Source organism: Gekko japonicus, unplaced genomic scaffold, assembly GCF_001447785.1.
Source record: "Gekko japonicus isolate JY-2015 unplaced genomic scaffold, Gekko_japonicus_V1.1 scaffold75, whole genome shotgun sequence".
Classification (NCBI taxonomy): domain Eukaryota; kingdom Metazoa; phylum Chordata; class Lepidosauria; order Squamata; family Gekkonidae; genus Gekko; species Gekko japonicus.
This window is the reverse complement of record NW_015173124.1, coordinates 1,870,829-1,892,408: the sequence shown is the minus strand read 5'-3', so window position 1 is coordinate 1,892,408 and position 21,580 is coordinate 1,870,829. Positions and strand designations below refer to the sequence as shown.

At 45.8% G+C, this 21,580-nt stretch overlaps 2 protein-coding genes across 2 annotated transcripts in view; one reads left to right on the top strand and one right to left on the bottom strand.

The window, feature by feature from the left end:
• Positions 1-1,456, bottom strand: part of BTBD19 (BTB (POZ) domain containing 19) — a 66,606-nt gene extending 65,150 nt beyond the window's left edge. The window contains exon 1 of the mRNA XM_015421973.1: positions 1,362-1,456. Within this exon, the coding sequence (XP_015277459.1) occupies positions 1,362-1,450 (89 nt within the window). The 5' untranslated portion in view covers positions 1,451-1,456. The remainder of the gene's footprint in view (positions 1-1,361) is intronic.
• Positions 1,457-13,942: 12,486 nt separating this feature from the next.
• Positions 13,943-18,594, top strand: TCTEX1D4 (Tctex1 domain containing 4). Its single transcript, XM_015421972.1, has 2 exons — positions 13,943-14,015; positions 17,846-18,594. Exon 2 carries the CDS (start codon positions 17,857-17,859, stop codon positions 18,562-18,564), a length of 708 nt encoding a protein of 235 aa, XP_015277458.1. The 5' UTR covers positions 13,943-14,015; positions 17,846-17,856; the 3' UTR covers positions 18,565-18,594.
• The last annotated feature ends 2,986 nt before the right edge of the window (positions 18,595-21,580 follow it).

Genomic DNA, 21,580 nt, shown 5'->3' with positions numbered 1-21,580 from the left:
CATTTTATGTAAGCCACCCTGAGCCTGCCCTGGGAGGGAGGGCAGGATATAAATTAAATAAATAAATAAATAAATACATACATACATACATACATACATACATACATACATACATACATAAAGCACATAACATGTGGGAGGGGGAGACTTCCCTTTCTTTGCTAACTTTTCAGCAAAATCTCATCTGGTCTCCTAAGCATAGCGTTCCCAACTCAGGTTGGAAAATTCCTAGAGATCTGGAGGTAGAGCATGGGGAGCGCAGGGTTTGGGAAGGGGAGTGGCTTCTGTGGGGTATAATTTTATTCATTTATTTATTTAGGTTTATACGCCACCCTCCCCGCCGAGGCAGGCTCATTTCATAGAATTTCATATAAAGTACAATTAAAACCTGTCATAGACATATAAACATACAATAATTTAAAATACTCCTAAAAACGCTGGAACATGATCTGATAAAAACAAGAGCAAGAAATATTTATATAGCAGCTTAGGTGACCATATGTTCCAATGATATTCATGCCAGCTCAGTTCCCTCAGTTTATTATACGGCACGCACAGGCTAGAGATAAAGATGGTAAGCCAGGGCACAGGCTGGAGATAGACGATGGTAAAGCCAAGGCACAGGGACACTTCTCAGTGTGTAATGCGGCTCCTTAGTCGAAAGCCTGGTGGAAGAGCTCCATCTTGCAGTCCCTGCAGAACTGTGAAAGGTCCCGCAGGACCCTGATCTCTTCTGGGAGCTCATTCCACTAGTATGGACCCGACACCGAGAAGGCCCTGGCCTGGGTTATAGCCAGCCTCCAAAGCATCCATTTTCTCCAGGGAAACTGACCTTTGTAGTCAGGGGTTCATTTGTAATTCCAGGAGATCTCCAGGCCTCCCCTGGAGTTTGGCAACTTTACCAACACACAGGTTTAAAGTTAACACCACTATGTATGGTACCGGTCCAGGTCAAACCAGATGAGACCTGGGAGCCTAGTCAGACATACTGGATTCAAAGTTAACATGTAGATAACGCTATCAGTAATCACATACACACACGTTCTCTTTTACAGGCCCTTTACAATCTACTGATTAAATGATGCTGCATCTACATGGGCAATTTACAATCCGGAGTGGACTCAGGTCAAGAAGTCACCCATGCACAGTCACATTAAACTGGAGACTGTGTCTTCCTATCCACAGGGAGATCAGGATCATTCCTCATTTTCTGATATTCTGAGTCCTCATAGTTCAACCAGCCAACACGGCTACCAAAGTTAGTTCCCAGTTTTCCTCCCTGAACCCATGTTAATTCAATTGTGGCCTTTGCTCCCAGCACATCCCCAGTCTCTATTAGCTGGCAAACCCAGCAGGCTCACCTGAACTGTGGGTTGTTGATGAGAGTTCGGAGGGCCGCAGTGAAGGCAGCTGAATCCCCCAGAAGGAGGGCTGAAGAGGATGATGCCATAGGTTAATTCTGAGTTCTGAACTGGAGTCCAGATTGGGAGAGAAAAGTAGCCAAGTTCAGGGTCTCAGTCAGGGCTTCCTTGGCCTTGTTTTTCTGTGTCGATGACAAAGATATAGCTGAGAGAAGTCACGGCTGGCTGGAAGCTCAGCTGCAAGGCAGGAATGCAGAGAAAGGCCAAAGAAGGGGGAAGCCACACAGCTTATTGCCAGGCAACAGGCAGCTGTCCAGGCCCTAAAATCCAGCTGCGGAGGGAGAGAACACATAAATCCTGACAGGAAAGGGGTTGGGTTTTTTTGCAAAACCAGAGGGACCATGGGAACAGACTGTGGAAGGCAGGAAACTGAGGAGGAGGTTAAGCCAAAGGAATAAGGGATAGGAAGCTTCAGGGCTTACACAAAGGCAGCATGCAGAACCCTGGATAGGAAAGGCAAGGATTGCCTGAGTTAGAATGAGGTCATAATTTGACAAGAGTAAATCAGTGGAGCTCAGGGGCCACATGACTGCCAGCTCCTTGGTCAGCAAACATAAAATAACAGAGTAGTTGCCAATGTCGTTTGCATAATTTCCAGAAGTCATACATAAATGATTGCCATTGAATATACACATGTGGGGGGGGGCAGGTGAATAAGATCCCATGACACCTATAATCATCAACCTTACCCTTTTCAGCTTAGGACAATGCAGAAGAGTAAATGCAAGAAAAAGTAAAAGAAAATGGCTGGGACTGTAGTTGCAATGCGGCATGCAATGAAGGAGACAGCAAACAATTTAGAACTTCTGGGAAATATGTATCTGTAGCACTCTGTCTACCCAGTAGGGTTGCCAGGTGCCCCCAGTCACTGGTGGGGGAGTAGGATTGCCCGCTCCAGGTTGGTGAACTCCTGTAGATTTAGGGGTGGAGCCTGAAGGGACAGGGACCTCAGCAGGGTACAATGCCATAGGGTCCAACCTCCAAACCATCCATTTTCTCCAGAGGAACTGATCTCTGTTGTCTGGAGACGGGCTGTAATTTCAGGGGAACCCCAGGTCTCGCATGGAGGCTGGCATCCCTCCTACCCAGGGCCAAACTAGATGTTCCCCAGACCCAACTCTGGCCAGCAATTGCTATTAAAAATAAAGCAGAGCCTGTTTGGGGTTGGAATGCCTCTGTGGAAAGAGGAAGGATTCCTGCCTCCCCCTGCCATTTCTACTGAAACAGAGCCCATGTGTGGGGGGGAAGTCCCTGTTTTTGCTACTCCATATGGAGTAAAACTCTTTAAAAAGTGAACATCTAGTTTGGCTCTCAGTTCTAAGCAGAGTATGAGTGCTGCTTCTATAGTGTCATGTTGCTGTAGTCATGTTGACCACCATAGTGGTTAGAGTATAAATAGTATTGAGGAGATTTGGGTTCAGTAAAGTACTGGGTTCGCCGCATGGAGGACTCAGACTACGACATGCATTCAGACGTGTTTACTGTACTTCACAACAACGCAGACAAAACAGCCCTGCAAGGCCAACCATATACACTCCACCTGGCACACCTATGTTCCCATTGGAGGATCTGAATTTCCCGCCAAGGGTGCTATTGGTGGACTCGAGGTGGACTAGGATCCTAGGTCCCCTTTGTGTTTGGGGACCAAGCTCCTGCTTTAGTCGTGGACCTCTGGTGGCGGTCCGCGTACATTTTTAATTTATTTTTATTTATTTAATTGCATTTATACCCCACCCTCCCCGCGAACGGGACACATAACACCCCTCCCTCCTTAGTTCCAATTCAACCTATGTTACATAGTCCTGCAGATAGATGGGGGGTCTGCGCTCTCATAGAGAATGCCAGGGCGCTGGCACGGGGTTGCTTACGGCCACCTCTGGCTGGCTGGTCATGTCTGGTTGCGGCAAGGGCGGTGGCTGCTCTTTGGGTTCTGGCAGTGTGGCCAGGGGCTCGACCGGTGGGGGCTCACCTATGTGGGGGGGTTCAGGCCGAGCGCTGGCCTGCGGGATGTAGAGTCCTGGTCCCTCGAGCTGGGGGGGGCCTCTTCAGCCTCCGGGAGCTGTCGCTGCCTAAGTTGATCAATATGCTTTTTCAGGAGTTGTCCGTCCTCTGAAGAGACCTCATAGGATACTGGGCCGGTGACTCAGACAACCTTTTCGGCAATCTAGGGGGGCCCCCTCCCAAAGTTCTGGATGAACACGGGGTTGCCCAGGAAGAACCCCCAGGGAGCGTCCCTTTGTTCCGTCAGCCTCCTTGAGTCCAGTGCCCAGTCTGGATGTAGGTGGTCCAACAAGATAGTGGGGTGCCGGCCCATCAACAGTCCCCATCCATAATCCGGCTGAGGGCTTCCTTTGCTGTGCGTACCATCCTCTCTGCTTGGCTGTTCATTGCGGGGTGGAAAGGTGCCGATCTTACGTGCTGGATCAGGTTCCGCTGGAGACCACATGGCATCTCCTCATCCAGGCCTCGATCTCAGTGTCTATTCTCGGCCACCAAATGTAGCTCCGGGCCATAGCCTTCATCCTGACTATTCCCGGATGCGCCTCGTGGAGAGTGTTGAGGACTCGTTGTCGCAGGGCGTGGGGGACTATGACCCTGTTGCCCCACAGGAGACAACCCTTGAGAGTCGACAGCTTGTCCCTTCGGGTTGCGAACACCATTAACTCGGGGCCAGCTGAGGACACAGGCCACCCCCTCACCACCCAGCCCAAGACCTGGGAGAGGATGAGGTCACGGGCTGAGCGAGTAGCTATATCTGCGGCCTGAAGGGGCGGCTCAAGGAGGCCTTCAAATATCAGGACCCAGGGGGCGGGTCAGCATCCCGGGACAGGAGGGGCAATCTGCTGAGGGCATTGGTGTGCCCCATTGCCTTGTCTGGGCAGTGTTCCAGGTGGTAATTGTAGCCGGCCAGGAAGAGGGACCAATGGAGCCCGGGGCGAGAGCACCTGGGGGGTCTGTTTGTCCGCCACAAATAAGCCAAGGAGAGGCTTGTGGTCAGTTACAATAGTGAAGGGGCACCCAGGTGTACACAAAGTTATGAAACTTTTTCACCCCTGCCACAATCGCCAAACCCTCCCGGTCAATCTGCGCGTAATTGCACTCAGTGGCCGTCAAAGTCCGTGAGTATTAGGCCACGGGGACCTCCCGGCCGTCAGGAAGAAGAACTGCGCCAACGCCATAGGGGGAGGTGTCGCACGCGAGGACTACTGGTAGGGACAGCACTTCATTCGAAAGGAGTAGTGCCTTAACTCCCTTGAATGCCATCGCTTCCCTCGGGCCCCACAACCAGGGCACTGATTTGTCCAGGAGGAGGTGAAGAGGGTCCGCAACCGCAGCCTTGTGTGGCAGAAAGGTGTGATAAAAGTTCAGGAGTCCTAAAAACGCCTGAAGTGGGCCTGGGGGCCTCCACGATGGCCTTGACCTTGTCTCTTGCTGGATGGAGGCCAGACACATCAACCCGGAAGCCCAGGAAGTCCACCTCCAGGACCCCAAGGAGGCACTTCTCCCATTTGACTTTGAGGCCCGCTGAGTCGAAACGGGAGCATGGAGGTGGGAGGTGAAGTCATCCGAGGTGGCCGCGGCAATGATTACGTCATCGAAAAATGGCGTCACCCCAGGGATCCCTTTCAGCAAAGACTCCATTAGTTGCTGAAATATCCCTGGGGCCACACTTATGCCAAACTGCAGCCTCCTAACCTTAAAAGCCCCCCAGTGCATTACAATAGTCTGGGCTGTGGCCTCATCCACTGGCAGCTGTTGGTACGCCTGCGCGAGATCCAACTTGCCAAAAATCTTAACCCTCGCTAAGGAAGCCAACACATGACTCATGACCGGGACTGGGTATGAATGGTCATGAAGGGCCTTATTCAACGTGCATTTATAATCCGCACAGATGTGGACGTCACCGTTGGGCTTGACGGGGGTTACAATGGGGGTTTCCCATGGTGCATGGGAGACCGGTTCGAGGACCCCTTGTGCCACTAAGCGGTCCAGCTCTGCACCAATTTTCAGCCTCAAAGAGAGTTGGGTGCTGCGGAACCGCATGCGGATGGGGGCCACGCTGGGGTCAAATTGCAGCGAAACTTGGGGCCCTTTATAACACCCCAGAGCCCCATCAAAAACCATGGGGAACTCTCCACAAAATATCTGTAAAATCCCGCGGTGCGCATTTATTCACCCCCTCCCCTGACAGTGATGCCCAGCGGCGCAAACCAGGCCTGCCCCAAAAGACTAACCAGGTTCCCTTCCACCACAATCAAGTCCAGAAAACCCTCAAACCTCCAGTACTGCACCCAGAAGGTCCCCACGCCCCGGATTAGGACTGGGTTCCTCTGAAAGTCCACTAAGCTCAAAGGTGATGGACACAGGAGGGGCCCGCCATTCGGACAAAGCCTGTTCAGCGTTTCCACAGATATGATGGAAGCTGCTGACCCGGAGTCCACTTCCATTGAGCAGGGGGACCCCTCGATCTGGACCTGGATCTTCGGGACTGTGGGCAAGTTGGGGAGGTGTAGTACCTGTAGTGTGGGCTGGCTGGTCAGGAGGTAGAGGTCATCTGTATCCATGGTGGCCCCATAGTGTGCGGAGATCTGGTGGCACGGCTGCGACTAGGATGGATGGTTCCAGTTGCCTTTGGATCTGCAGGCACAGGCGAGGTGTCCCTGCTTCCCACATGTGTGGCAGATGGCATCCCGGAACTGGTATGACTTTCACTCGTGCACCTCTCCGCAGCTGGCACACGGGGTATGACCGGTGGGCTTCCCAGAGTGTCCAGAGGTTCCCTGCGGCTTCCTGCGGCCTGGTGGGCGGACGAGACAGACGTTGTCCTTGTCTGAGTTCTTGGGCACCGAGTCAGGGAGCACTATATGGGACACTGCTGACAGTCTGTGTCGGTGGCAAGCTGGAGGGTCTCATAGAGTTTGAGGTTGGTGGTGCCAATCATCTTTCGGCAGAGCTTCACATCGCTGATTCCCCAGGCGAACTGTCAAGAGGTTCTCCTCCACCTTGGTGAAGTCGTGCTCCATAGCGTGTTGGCCCAGCGCAGCCAGGAAGGCTGCGGCCATCTCGCTTGGCAAAGAATTCCATCCGCTTGGCCAGCATTGTTGGCCTGGGTGTGAGATACTTGGTCAGGGCTTCGATGATCTCCTCATACGTGCACTCAAGAATTGCCTTCGGGGCCAGGAGGCTTTTTGCGAGCCTGATAGTGTTCACTCCGCAAGAGCTGTGGAGGAGAGCCCTTCTCTTTCCCGCATCAGTCACCCCATGGAAGGCGAGGTAGCAGGTCAGCTGGTCCGTCCACAAATCCCAGAGCTCTGAATGAGTGGGGTCGAAAACTTCAGGGTGTCCCGGAGCGGAGGCCATGGCTCTGGCGCAAAGCGGGGAGTGGTGTTCGGAGTCGCCGGGCATGGTGCGGTGCTGCTCGGGAGCGATGCAGGGCGTAGGGGCGTCCTCGGGAACGATGCTTGGTGCTGCACTGGAAGGGGAGCCTGGCCTGCTCATCGGGATCCCATCCTCGTCGCCACTGTAAAGTACTGGGTTCGCCACATGGAGGATTCAGACTACGACATGCGTTCAGATGCATTTATTGTACTTCACAACAAGGCAGACAAAACGGCCCTGCAAGGCCAACTATATACACTCCACCTGGCACACCTATGCTCCCATTGGAGGGTTTGAATTTCCCACCAAGGGTGCTATTGGTGGACTCAAGGTGGACTAGGATCCTAGGTCCCCTTTGTGTTTGGGGACCAAGCTCCTGCTTTATCCTCAGACCCTTGGTGTCGGTCCGCATACATAACAGGTTCAAATTCCCACTCAGTCATGAAACTCATCAATGACCTTGAGGCAGTCCCTCTTACTCAGCCTAACATGCCTCACAGGGTTATGTGAAGATAAAATGAAGGAGGGGGAAACCATTATTGCCACCTTGAACTCTTGGAGGATAGGTAGGATAAAAATGTGATAGATTGTTAGATGGGAGCAGGGGTCATTTGGGGGGGGGACGCGGGGGGACGCCTTCCCCCCGGGTGAGGTGCGGGAGGGCAGGGCCTGGAGCTCCCTGCTGGTGCCCGCTGGAGGTCGCCGCCGGCTGTGGGGAGGACACACTTCCGGTGATGTCAGGGGGTGTGGCATTTGCTAATGAGTTATGCTAATGAGTCCCCCTAGCTCTTTTTCTACGAAATGACCCCTGGATGGGAGAATGATATGGTCATGGTTATTCCTTATGCTGATGCTGTCAGCTCTTAGAGATAAACGGAAAGATATAAGGTGATTAGCACCCCTCCCCACACACACATGGCCTACTTGTTTTAAAGAGTACCTGAGTGGTGTGGGATGTTGATCATCTTAATTGGAATTTTATGCACCAGATGATGGAAAAGATTGAAGCGGGACAACATTTTAGAAATTGTATTGAAGCTATCTATTCTGAACAAAGAGCTAAAATAAATGTGAATAAAGAACTGACAGATAACTTCAAAGTACAGAAAGGAACAAGGCAAGGTTGTCCGTTATCACCGTTATTATTTATCTGGGTATTGGAAATACTTTTACAAAAAATACAGTACGATCAAGAAATAAAGGGCTTGACACATAAAGGACACCAATACAAATATCGAGCATTTGCAGACGATGTAATGTTTATGGTGGAAAACCCAACAGAAAAATTGACATTGCTTTTTCAAAAAATAAAGGAGTTTGGAGAATTGGCCGGCTTTTACGTAAATAAGAATAAAACAAAACTTATATGTAAAAACATGATCAAACAAAAACAAGTGGAACTACAAGAACTGGTACAATGTGAAGTAGTTAAAAAAACAAAATACCTTGGAATTGAATTAACGGCAAAAAATATAGACCTATATAAGAATAATTATGAGAAATTATGGACTAAGCTGACTCAAGATTTTAAGAAATGGGATAAAATGAACTTATCACTGATGGGAAGAATATCAGTTATAAAAATGAATGTCCTACCACGTTTGATGTTCCTGTTCCAAACAATACCAATTCTGCATAAAACGGATTTGTTGGCCAAGTGGCAACAAGAGTTGTCAAAATTTGTTTGGGCAGGCAAGAAACCAAGGATCAAAATGAAAATACTTTGTGATGCCAAAGAAAGAGGAGGTCTACAAATGCCAAATCTTAGACTATATTATGAAGCGGTTTGTCTAACATGGATGGATCAATGGGTGAAGCTTGAAAATGACAGATTGTTGGGGTTGGAAGGGCATGATTGTAGATTTGGCTGGCATGCATATTTATGGTATGACAAGATAAAAATGGACAGTTTTTTTAAACTTCACTTGGTGAGAAAAGCTTTGTATATGGTATGGACAAGATATAAGAAGTACCAGAGTGACTTAAGACCATTGTGGATTGTACCAGTAGAAGTGTTGATATCTTACTCAAGACAGCGAGGTAGAGACTGGTTGCCATATAGAGATTTAATTAAAAAAGAGGGAACAGAGTGGGTAATGAAAAAGCAGAATGAAATTGAATATGAATATGAGTGGTTGAAATATATGCAGATTTATGATCTTTTTAGATCTGACAAAAAAAACTATGGTTTTAGAGAGGAAAAAAATGAAATTGAAAAGGTTTGGGAGAGTGGAGGAGGAAAAAATATTTCTAAAATGTATAAGGTGTTGTTAAAATGGTATACTGAAGATGAAACTGTTAAAGAACAAATGTTAAAATGGGCTATTAATATGAATAAGGAAGTGGCTATGGAAACCTGGGAATATTTGTGGAAAAATTCTATTAAGATCTCGACATGTACTAATGTTAAAGAAAATTGTTATAAGATGATGTATAGGTGGTACATGACACCTAAGAAGATTGCAAATATGAATCAAAATATGTCAAACAAATGTTGGAAATGTAAGAGGCATGAGGGCTCATTTTATCATATGTGGTGGACTTGTGAGAAAGCTGTAGACTTTTGGACAAAAGTCCACAATGAAATGCAAAAAATATTGAAATGTTCTTTTAAAAAAGCACCGGAAATTCTGCTTTTGGGACTTAAAATGGAAGAAGTCAATACGACTAAAAAGACTTTACTCTGGTACCTGATAGTGACAGCGAGAATGATTTATGCTCAGTTTTGGAAGACGGAAAAGGTACCAGAGGTTGAAGAATGGATACAAAAAGTTCTGTTCATGGCACAAATGGATAAGATTACAAAAAAACTGAATAACAAAGAAGACGATGAGTTTTTTGGAGAATGGAATGATTTTAAAATTTATCTGGAAAAGAACTGGGATGTGAAACAAAACTTAATATGTTTAGATCAATATTAAGTCAAACGATGTTATCTTTAGATTGTAATGATGAATGGCCCCGCTTGTCACAGGCCCGGCACACGATGTCTTTTGCCTAGCAATGGTCTCAATCGTGATTCCCGCCGCAACCTGCACAGGTTTGCCGCGGCGCAGTTTTCACTGGGGTCTGCTTGGGCCACGTTGCTTGGGTCTTGTTCATGTCATCGGCCTCCCCCTCAGATTCACTAGCTGATTGGTGGTGCACCAACTTGTCCTGTCCGTGCTGGGCTGGGTTTGTGGTTGATTTCTCAGCAGCCTTGGTAGCGACGGCCTCAGAATAGGCCACGGCGTAGGTGAGAGCTGGCCTCGCAAACAACCACTGCTGTAGCTTCTCATCCCTCATTCCGTACACGAGCCGGTCGAGGAGTGCTTCCTCCAGGTTGGTGAAATTGCAAGGCCAGGCGGCCTTTCGCAATGCCGTAACATACTCAGCAATTGTTTCATTCGCTGCCTGGCCCCATTTGTAGAACACATGCCGGCTGGGACGGCTGTGGAGAGAAATGCGATTTCAGCTTGTCGGTAATGTCTTTCAGAGGTACCATCAGGATGTCTGTCAGAGCAATAAGGGACTGTGTGACGTCAAAAACGGCCCTTCCGCAGGAGTGTGGCCTTCTTCCTCGCCTTGTCCTCGATCTGATTCACTTGTAGGTGAAACTTGAACCTGGCAAGGTAAGAGTCCCAATCCTCCAAACCAGGTTCAAATGTTTTGAACCTGGCGTTGATGACCATTGTCACTTGTGGTGCAGCCACTGGAGTGAGTGGTGCAGCCGCTTGATCGGCCGGGTGCTGTTCTTCGTCCCTCGGTCCCTCGGGGTGTGCTTCCTCATTCACCGTTGTTGCAGTGGTTCAGCGGGGCTGCCTACCCACTCTAGTATCCCATCCTTGTCACCAGTTGTTAAGTATGAGACTCAACACAGCTTTTCCAAAACAGTGATTCAGCTTTATTAGATAGATGAAAAACGAAAACAAACAAGGGAGTAACAGGCTCACTTTTAAACTGTCCGGGCTTGGGTAACCACGCCCATCTGTCAGATAACAACCAATCCTTAATCATAGATAACAACCAATAAACAGGTTTTCCTCCAGAACCTTTTCTGGCGCTCTGATTGGTAAGCTGTTCGGAGCGCCCAATCAGATTGTATACTTCTGGATACTGGGGCAAGATAGAGCTTTTGACTCAAGCTCTGCCGTATGTAGTTGAATACATAACACCCTATAAGACAGAGGTGTTCCATTGAGCCTATGGTTGGGGACAGCAACGGTTTTTCCATCAAGACTGGCCTCTTCTGTTTCCCCCCCCCCCCCAGGGTTAAGGATATAAGCACCATCTGAATTAGGATAGAAATTGTTTGAAGTGAAGGCACTGTCCCTGCCTCAGCTTCCAGGCTTCGTGCCATGAGAGACAGATAGCTAGACAGTCACACTGACCTTTCCTTCCTGTATTTACTCTCCTGTCACTATCCCTTTGATATGTGGAATGGAGATCTCAGGGAACAACTTCCTCCCTTCCGTTCATTTCCCCCCAGAACTTCTTTGCACTTCTTTCTGCATGCACCGAGAGGGAGGACAATGCTGTCCAATCTTGGCACCATGACTCAGATGGCCTCTCACCATCTGAGTTCATCCTTAGTTAGTTAGACTAGAACACTATCCTGTCTCTAAGCTTTCCTATCCAGATTGTAGTTCTAGAATAAAGAGACTAGTATTAGTCTTTTAAACTGAAAAAGTGGCTCTGTGTACCTTTGTGGCACTCTAAGCTTTGTTACCCTGGTTGGACACACTCCTGTGCGATAAGCTTTATGCACTCTGCTTACTAGTCAGTGGTAACTATATAACTATACCGGCTAACCCCGAAAGAAATTGCTGATGTTTAACTGTTAATCTGTTAATCTGAATGTACTTAAATGTTTTTATCAAGATGTTGTTCACCGCCCTGCGTACAGGGGAGGGCAGTCTATAAATCAAATAAATAAATAAGTCATAACTGGTTCTGAAACCCCCAAATCCAAAGGCCAGGGGACTTGCCAAAGGATTTTCAGACCTTATCTCCCTTTAACTGTGTATTGGCTGTAAACAAGCAGTTAAAAGTGGAATGCCATGGTTTGAGAACCTCCCTGTCACATAGCAACAACCACAAAAAAGTTTCCATACAAAATAAACACACAGTATCTTGAATGCCTGTGTACCTTAAGCTCCAAACATACACAGAAAGACACAGAAAGCAAACAAACATAGGCAAGAATAATGCCTTCATATAAGGAGTCCAGGAGAGTTCCCCATCTAAACAGAACAATAAGGGGATGAATAGTGAAGAAGCAATTGTTCACACAATTGGAAGGGGAGGAGATGTATGAAGGCTAAGCGTCAATCAGCAGATTGGCAAAATAGCAGGGAGAATTCACTGACAACAGGCCAAGGAGGTTAAAAAAGGGAAGGTTTAACATAAATGAGAATGGACAAAAGTGGTTGTGAAAATGTGTATGAAATAAATAGAGCAGCAAAGTTAGGATGTGCATGTCAAGGCAGGATAATGTTTGTTCATGACAGCTTTGACAGCCAGGCAGGAAGCAGGCAACTGGATTCAGAAGTCACAAGAGAAGACAAATTGTAGCATATCAGTCCATGAAACTGGCCTCACCATCCCAAAGCAAATGGAGGATGCCATAAAAAGAAATCACAGCATCCTGAGAAAAAATTACTAAAAGTTATGACGGAAGTGACTCAAGAAGCAAGACTGATGTAAAATTATATTCTTATCAGATGACAAATAGAAGTGGGTATTTATCTGCTTAATTTCTAAACAGCAAGATGCTGAGGCTCCGGCATTTCCAGAAAGGTGCTCCCCGCTCAATCCTCAGTAAATAAGGACTGGTTATAATCACTCTGCACAAGCTCCAAACCAATTCCCAGCACTTAAAAACAAATTTCAGGACTGGTGCTGGCACAAATTAATTCACACATTGCAAAGTAATCCCACCTCCAGAACTGCCAGTCCCTTCATAAGAGGGAGAAGGAGAGATCATACTGTAGAGTACAATACAGAGGTGTAGATGATCAAGGGGAATGCTGAGTAGAGAAAATAAATGTGCAGTTGGCCATAACAAAGCAATGGTCATCTCCACTTTATGGTGATCTTGAAACCCTCTGGGCCAAGGAAGAGAGTAAAGAGTAAGAAGGATGCCAAATTGAGGTGAGCAGGTACCCCGCCCACACTAGAACACTTGAGCCACACTGCTGACACATTCAATGGGTCTTAATCCTTGGTAAATGTTTGTAGGGTCAGAGCCTACCTACCAGGCAAAATTTAAACACAAATGGCATAGCTGAACAGCAGAATCTATTTTGTGAAGTTCTTTGATACTGAGTATAAGATAGCAACTGGGTTCTGTAGAGCTGTGGTGTTCTGGAATCCATAATGATCCTAATAAATGAGGGACCATCTTGTAAACGTCTTCCTTACTAACCTTTACACTAGGAAAGGATTAAATGCATAAAATATATCTTAGTGCCATAATGTGGCCAACTAGTAAAACATTACATTGACATAACAAGATTTGGGCTTGAGCCTTTTGGCAGGTAACATACCCCAAATTCAAACTGAGGAGACAAGTCAGGTTGAGACCATGAGCTCAAGGAAGCCCCTTTGAGGGAGATCCTATTAGCTGAGAGAGATCTGTAGCACTTTAATGGATGCTAGAGCCATCTCTCTCTTTAAAAAAAAAAAGGAGGCTTGAAAACAATTGTAAATTGTTCCCCATGTGTTTCTGGATTTCTGTCAAGGGAACAAGCACATCCATTTCTATCATGAACATGCCTGGTTAAGCCACATGCCTCAAATAGCCTCCAACAGCCTAGTAGTTCTTACAGAACCAATTCTTTATTCTTTCCTCAGCACAATGAAGCCTGGAAGTACTACAGCTCCCGTCTCCCCAAACACTCCATGCTGTACAAAAATAACACAAGTGATACAGTCTCCACGGAGACCATGCATTTCGGGTGGCAGGCTGCCCAGTCCTGTCGCAGTGCTTTTGATTACTCTCCCATTGAACTGCCAGATCAAACAGCCCATGATTTACCACATCAAGGAGGGAGCTTATGAAGCCAGGGAGGTAAAGGGGTGAGGGCCTCAGCAGGCCCTCGCAACAAGCCTGAGCAAGCTGTAGCAAGATAATGGGTATTAAAGAGCTCTTCAACTGATCTCCAGTTCATGATTCCAGCAGAACTCCTCTTCTAGTGAGCCCACTGCCTCTGGGTAAGGCTGCACTGTGACCAGGTAAGATGGGCTGGGAGGCAACATGTCTGAGACCACACACTCAAAAAATCATGGTCTTTGCCCATTCTTGTTGGCTGAGCCTAGCATTCTGCTGTCGCTGTCTATTTACTTGTGCACTTTGGATTTTTTAAATGTGTACACAAGACTTCCTGGGAACTGATTACCTTTGAACTTCAGTTACGCTTGTTTCACATCATCAGTATCAACCGTGGTAAGGATGTAAAATATCCATGCACTTATTGTAATTAAAACTGAAGAAGGGACAACTATCCTCTCTTCTACGGATAGTAAGAAGACTCCATATTAGTTAATCTGGAATAAAATATCCAGATTAACAGAATATTGTGAGAACAGTCGTCAAACTGGGGTTGCCAGCTTCAGGATGGGAAATACCTGGAGATTTGGGGGGGGGGAAGCCTGAGAAAAATGGGGTTTGAGGCAGAATGCCATTTTATTTATTTATTTATTTATTTATTTCAATTTATACCCCACCCTCCCCATGAGCGGGGTATAGAGTCTAACTTCCAAATCAGCCATTTTCTCCAGGCGAACTGATCTCTGGTGTCTGGAGATCAGTTGTAATAGCAGGAGATCTCCAGCTACCACCTGGAAGCTGGCAACCCTGTGTTAAACTTCTGTTGAAAAACCAGGGAGGAATTATTCCTTTGTTGTGTTGTACTGGTTTTATTGTATGCAGAAAAGGCTGTTAAAGTCAGCTAAACATTAATCCTTATGTGTTATGGCATCACGAAAAGGTCCACTAAAATGCAAAATGGTGATTCTAATCCAAGTTAGCAAGTGTGCTTGTTTAAATTAATAAACATCTAAAACTTAAAGTTATGATTAAAAATAAAACAATCACTAGATGAAAAATATAGATTAAAACTGTGCTTTTAAAATACCTAAAAATGAACACTTACCTGTCCCTGTGCAATGATTTATTAACATCTGTGTGATTTGTGAAAGGTACCCTCATTTACTTTCACGTAATTTATACTTATTGCTTGCGGTTTCAACAAAAACAAACTGAAGGAGGCTCAAATTATTTCACAACTGTTCCCATCCCCTCTGTTCTTCTTCTTCTTTGTATGTGGCTGTTATCAATTTATTCTGTTTTCTGTTTCTTGAATAAGTGTAGTGAGGCACATTGGTTAAAAAAATTCTAACTTTAAGTGAGGTCTGAATGGGCAGTGACTGACCAGGAAAAGGGTTTTGGGATTGTGGTAGATATCTTGCTGAAAATGTTCTCAGTATGTAGCAGTGGAGAAAACAGGAAATTCTACTCTAACGATTATCAGGAAAAGGATTGAAAACACATCTCCCAGATCTATAGTGCAGTGGATTTCAATACAGTTTATTGTTCAGGATACTGTATCTCAAGAAAGATATTATAGCACTGGGGGGGGGGAGTGGAGAAAATGGTCATGGTTTGGAGCACTTTCCCTGAAAAGGGCTAAGGATGTGGAGAGCTTGTTAATTTAGAGAAAAGGCAACTGAAGAAAGAAATGATAGTGGTTTATAAAATCATGCATGTATGCATAAAGTAGAAAGAGACAACATGTTCTTCTTCTCCTTTGTCTCGAGAGCTTGCAGGCACTCAGTGAAGTTGATGGGCAGTCGATTAAAAAAAACAAAGTACTTTTTCACTCAAAGAGTAATTAACCTGTGGAATTTACTGTTACAGGATGTAGCTATGGGCAGAAGAAAGGTTCGCATACTCATTTGCCCTTTGCTTTTGCTTTGCAACATGAAATCCCACTGTTTTACAACATTTCAGTGTGCCCCAGCTCTAACATACAAAGCAGCCACTCCACTATAACATGTAGTGGGAGTGGGACCATTGGTGCAAATTAAAAAACAAGATAGTAGCTCTCATGAAGTAAAAAAAAAAAGTCCCCCTATTAGTTTATTAGCACCTAAACATCCTACTATTTCTAAAAAATCAAAATCTAAAAAAAAATCTTTAAAAATCTAGGGGGGAAAAGGGATCTATGATTGAATATTCCCATCAATTTTAAAACAATTTGAGCTGCGTGGGTCAGATTGGGGCCACATGGGAAAGAGAGGGGAGAATTTAACCTTTCCATTCCCACATAGTTTGCTTATAGAAACTGCTGCCTCCAGCTATTAATAGCCTTGTAAAGACAAATGACAGGCAACCCCTTTTAAGGGTTAACAACGGTACACAGGGCAGTCTTGATGGGGGAACAATGGAAGTGTTAAACCCCTATCCCACATAGCCCTAATCCAAATTGGGCTATGCATGGCTGAAACTAGCATCCACCCCCTACACATTATCCCATATATATAAATTTAGTAGTAAATATTGGCAGAGCATCTCCCACCCACTGGTGGCTTGTCCTCAAGGAAAATTAAGATTGTAATCCACTTTTATACTTACCGGCATTCACACATAGAACATCTGCCTTCCATCCCTAACCGTTGCAAAGCCCTTTAAACCGTTGTACTCTGCCACTAGGTCCCCAAGTGGTGGTATCCTGATTACAATGGTTGTAATTGCTTTACCCCCGTCTGATCGCTCTCCACCGGTGTCTAGCCACTTCCGTTCGGAAGCCTCAGGCTTCCGATTTTTGCCCGCCATTTTTTTTTTTAAAGGTTGGCGATATGCGCTTGGGCAAAGCTTTGCCCTGGCGTTTGTTTTTTAAAAAAAGAAAAGGGCCTTAGTTTAGCATTTCGGAGGAGTCCGGGACCTCAGGGAGGCTACTTTGCTCTTTAAACTTTAAAGGTAAGTCCTTACCTTTAAAGTTTAAATGTCAGACGGGTTTTTTTGTGCATGCGCAAAAATCGCCATTCTGTGGATGACTGCCTATGTGCATGCTCAAACTGAGTTAAAAAAAACACGCCGATGCCCGCTGCGTGTGGATGGGCATACAACAATGGGATCCGCAGATAGGAGGTGAGTGTGATCGCATTTCAGCCGGCATAAACTGCACCGGTTCCAACCGGTACAGTTTATGCCAGCTGAAACGCCCCGCCTGAATGCACCCTTTCATTGTTAAAAAGCTGCTACTGTTGGAACAGCTGTGAGGAGCTGTTGGCACAGTTTCCCCAGACATTTCTTCAAATACCTTTGCAGCCCCATGGAATGCGAAGCCCTTGTGGAAGGTAAATAGCAGAGGCAGAAAGGATAAAATAGAGATGGAAGAGATGGTATAAGGTGAGAGGTGTGTGTAATCTGTGCCAAAACACTCAGAAACTTGATCATAAGCCAGTAACTGTCAATGGCACCAGGCCAGGAAAACTGGAATGAGCCCTGAAAATGGAGATTTTGAGCACTCAAGGCCTTGTCTGATATTATACCCTATCTCAAATGCTGATTTCACTATAGAGGAACAACACACCAATGAGTAAATCTATCTGATATGCAGTCAAAGATATTTTAATTCCAAACACGTTATTTGAAAATATGATCCACTGAAATCAGTCAGGATGTGTACAGAAATTTTGTTTCTCCCGCTTGTTTTGTTCTTTAATACTTTGTGTTCATTAATATATCTACTATTCCTCTATGGAATCTTATTCCTTTCTCTCTTATTTGATTCCATTGGCTTCAATGAGAAAGCAATTTCCACCCATAGCTTTTCAGCTAAATCCTAAACTGGGTTGCAGTTCTTAAGGACTGTATTCTTTAGCTGCCTGTGGCATCCTCCCTGCCAAATTTTACACAGATACAAGTGCCCCATTTGTGTAAACTGAAATTCTTACTTGCACAGAGGACATAGGAGAATGTGTTATCTCTCCACTTTGGAATCCCCAGCTGGGATCAGCCTGCATACCAATATAATTCTCTTTTTTTCTTGATGTCCCAGACAACTTGGACATGGCAGACAGGCCTCTGGCACTATCCCAGGAAGCTGTGGCCCAGTTCAACCAAGTAATGACCTCAGAGGATGCAGATTCCACATGTCTGAAAGCAGGATCCATACCTATCCACAGAAATTCCCAGTCCACAGACATGGTACCCAGGCCACTGTTGCGTCTGCAGAGTATTGAAGAAGGGAAGGCCCCTTTCCCACCATCTCGAAGAAGCTCCATCATGAGCATCCTCAATGCTCCGTTTCCCAGCAGGAGAAGCTCTCTAGCGACTGGAGGCAGGCGCTTCTCCTGGATGCATTTTGGTCGAGTGAGTTTCTCTGGGCTACCCCTCTTTGAACCCATCCGGGAGACACAGTATGAAAACACCTACAAGACCCAGCCAGACAAAGGATGCAGGTTTAATGCTTTCCAGACGCAGCAGGTTCTAGAATCTATTCTAGCCAGCTACCTCGGTGATACCAAGTACAATCCTGCAAATAGCGGCCAGTTGGCTCAAAACCTGTCAGACCTCATCCGGAACAGAGCCAAAGAACTGACCCCACCTCGATATAAGCTAGTGTGCAATGTCTTTCTGGGCCAGCAAGCCAACCAAGGTCTTCAGATTTCCAGTCGATCCCTCTGGGATGTAGAGAATGACAACTTTGCCTCTGCCACATTTACCAATTCATACCTTTTTGCTGTGGCCACAGTGCATGGATTATATTTTGAATGAGCCATCTCTACACATTCCAGTGTCCCCTTTCTCCCCACTGTTGCCTAGTCAGAAAAAAAAATAAAGCTCTCTGACTTGAGTTATCATGATTGTTTGCATTAAATCTGTTAGCATTAAATGTTGTATATGCTGGATGAAAATATGGGCATATTACGTCAAGTAAAAAGCAGGATGGCTTGTAAGTAAATATGAGCAGATTCTCCCCGATAAGATCTAGTGACTGACACAAATTATTAGAGTTTGGGGGTTAACTTTAACCTATACATTTGCTTACCCATGTTTTTTACAGTGATATATTAGTTTCATGTTTTCCAGAATCATACAAATTAGTTGCCAAATATTATAACCTTCAGAATTTCATAATTCCTTGTTTGAACCTGTACTCGTAGCTATGAACAAAGCAGTTGCATGAATGCACTATAGATTCAGTACAAACTAGCAGCGACTACATTCATGGGGGGGGGAATAGAAGCAGAGAGAGCATGAAATATTCCACAATGCCAGAGTGTACCCATATCTCAGGATACAGCAGTTATCTCTCCATTTGAATAATGGAAAGATGACTCAAATTAGGTCATCAGCTTGAATTTTAGTAGTCCTGGACCTGGTTTGAATTCCCTGTAGTGTGTCAGGGAACCCAGTTAGAATGAAATCAGACTTACAATGCTGAATTCTGAGATTTGTTTTGCTGCATGGGTGTGCACTGAACAATTTACCTCAGAGTAGTTACCCAAATGCTCCAGAAAAATCAGTGTCTCAATCCACTAACTAATGGGGCATAGCTAAGATAAATAAGTCAGCTCTGTGAGGTTGGGTTTGTGTGTGTGAATGAGTTTGTTGTTGTTGTTGTTCAGTCGCACAGTCGAGTCCGACTCTTCGCAACCCCATGGACCAGATCATGCCAGGCCTTCCGGTCTTCCACCGTCCTCTGAAGTTTGCTCAACTTCATATTCGTTGCATTGCATCTATGACACTGTCTAACCATCTCATCCTTTGCCGTCCCTGTCTTGGACATCTAATTCTTTTGGATCCAAGAACCACTCTATGGTACAGAAACCATTTGATAAGGTGGACCATAGCAGGGGTGGGGACAATGTCTTAATATTAAAATTAAATGGATAAAATGGAGGAGAGGAAAAGGTTGTAAGCCAGTGAAAAGGCAGGTTATGAGGTAAATAAATAAATAAATATTGATAAAAATTAAGTACAGCCTGCCTCTCAGTCCCCCACTCATTTGGTATGCATATCTCTGCTTCCTCAGTCAACTCCTTCCCTCCCCGTCCCTCCACCTCACTTATTTTGTCTTTCTATCTATGCCACACATGTCCTAACTGATTTAGCACCCCTAAAGGGAGATAAGGTCTCCCCTTTATAGACACACATCTAGGGCATATGTGGCACAGGCTCCACATCACTTCAGGTTCACTCATACTAACTTCCAGGCATGCTGTCAGAGGAAGAGAGTTGACCTGGGTACATGGCAGCTCCTGATTGGGTCATATTTTTAAAATCTCATGTGCTGGATGAAAATAGTCTGTGTGGGCCAGAGATGCTTTCCCCAGCCATGCCAGTGTTATATAGTGGTTAGAATACTGTACTAGGGTCTGGGACACCTGGATACAAATCCCTACTCTGCTGTGTAAGCTCGCTAGGGGACCGTGGGCCAGTCACATGCTCTCAGCCTAACCAACCTCACAGAGTTGTTGTGACGATAAAATGGAGAAGAGGAAAATTATGTAAGCCACCTTGGGTCTCCCCTGGAGAGAACAGTTGGGGTATGAAATGAAGTAAATAAAATTGGATGCCCAGGTTTGAAGGAAGGACACAGATGATCCCCTTTTAATGCTACCTTAAGTCATGTTTTAAAAAGCTTCGATGGAACCACAGCCCAATCAACATCCAACCTAAGGTCTTGTAAATATCCAAAAACTACCATTGTCTTCACCTAGGAAGCACTTGGTGGTGAATACATAGTAAACAAAGATTGCAGTCCGAGAATCACACTGAAGAAATTTTTTAATTGACTAGCCTAAAAAACCTTGCTGTGTAAGAGAAGAAACTTGCCACTATTCATTTGATAATTCATTTAAATGCATGCACATTTTGTCTGTTACAGAAAACAGTCTGTCCTTAAAAAACAAACCCCCTCCCTCAACACAATTCATCATTAACCAGGTGGCAACCCTGCATAAAGGCGCCCTCTCCTCAACAGCTGCCTAGTTTCTGCATGGACACAGATCTTGCTTCACTAAGCCCCTGCTGACAGCCCTGTCAGGGCAGCAGGCAGAGCAGGTGGCCATGTCCCCCTGAAGACCTCAGCCCTGAGGGAGCTCCTTTGTGTACAAACCAACAATAGTAGCAAAACAAAACAAAAAGATGGGCAGGTGCAGTCAAGGAGATGGCAGAAAATATCAGCAATTTCACAGTGGTTGGCAATAGGGGAGGGGGAATCATATACGAAGTACTTGTTAAGCATAACTGTAAACTTTCCCAAAGGGGGTAGTTCCCATTTTAGTCTGGCCAGTGGGAGATTCCTGCAGCAGAAATGCATGCTCACCCTGTGCAATCATAAGGAACTGCCCATCATAGCTGGGATCATGTGAGAGCAGGCAGTGAAGAGGAGAAGAGGAAATTCTTCAAAGCAACAGGAACTGTTTATTCCCAAAGTAGATGCTAAACTGCAGACCGGAAGGTCGGTACTTCAACCGTTCGACACCCGAGTGCCGCATGATGGAGTGAGCTCCCGTCTCTGGCCCCAGCTCCTGCCAACCCAGCAGTTTGAAAGCAAGAAATTGCAAGTAGATAAATAGGTACTGCTTTGGTGGGAAGGAAACAGCATTCCATGTGCCTTGGCGTTTAGTCATACCGGCCACGTGACCACGGACTGTCTTTGGACAGTGCTGGCTCTTCGGCTTGGAAACAGAGATGAGCACCGCATCCCTAGAGTCAGATTCGACTGGCTTTCAAGCAAGGGAAACCTTTACCTTTACATAGAAGAATTTTAGATCAGAGCAAG

Coding starts and splice junctions, on each gene's coding strand:
- TCTEX1D4 (XM_015421972.1), top strand. CDS start 17,857: ATGGCAGACAGGCCTCTGGCACTATCCCAGGAAGCTGTGGCCCAGTTC.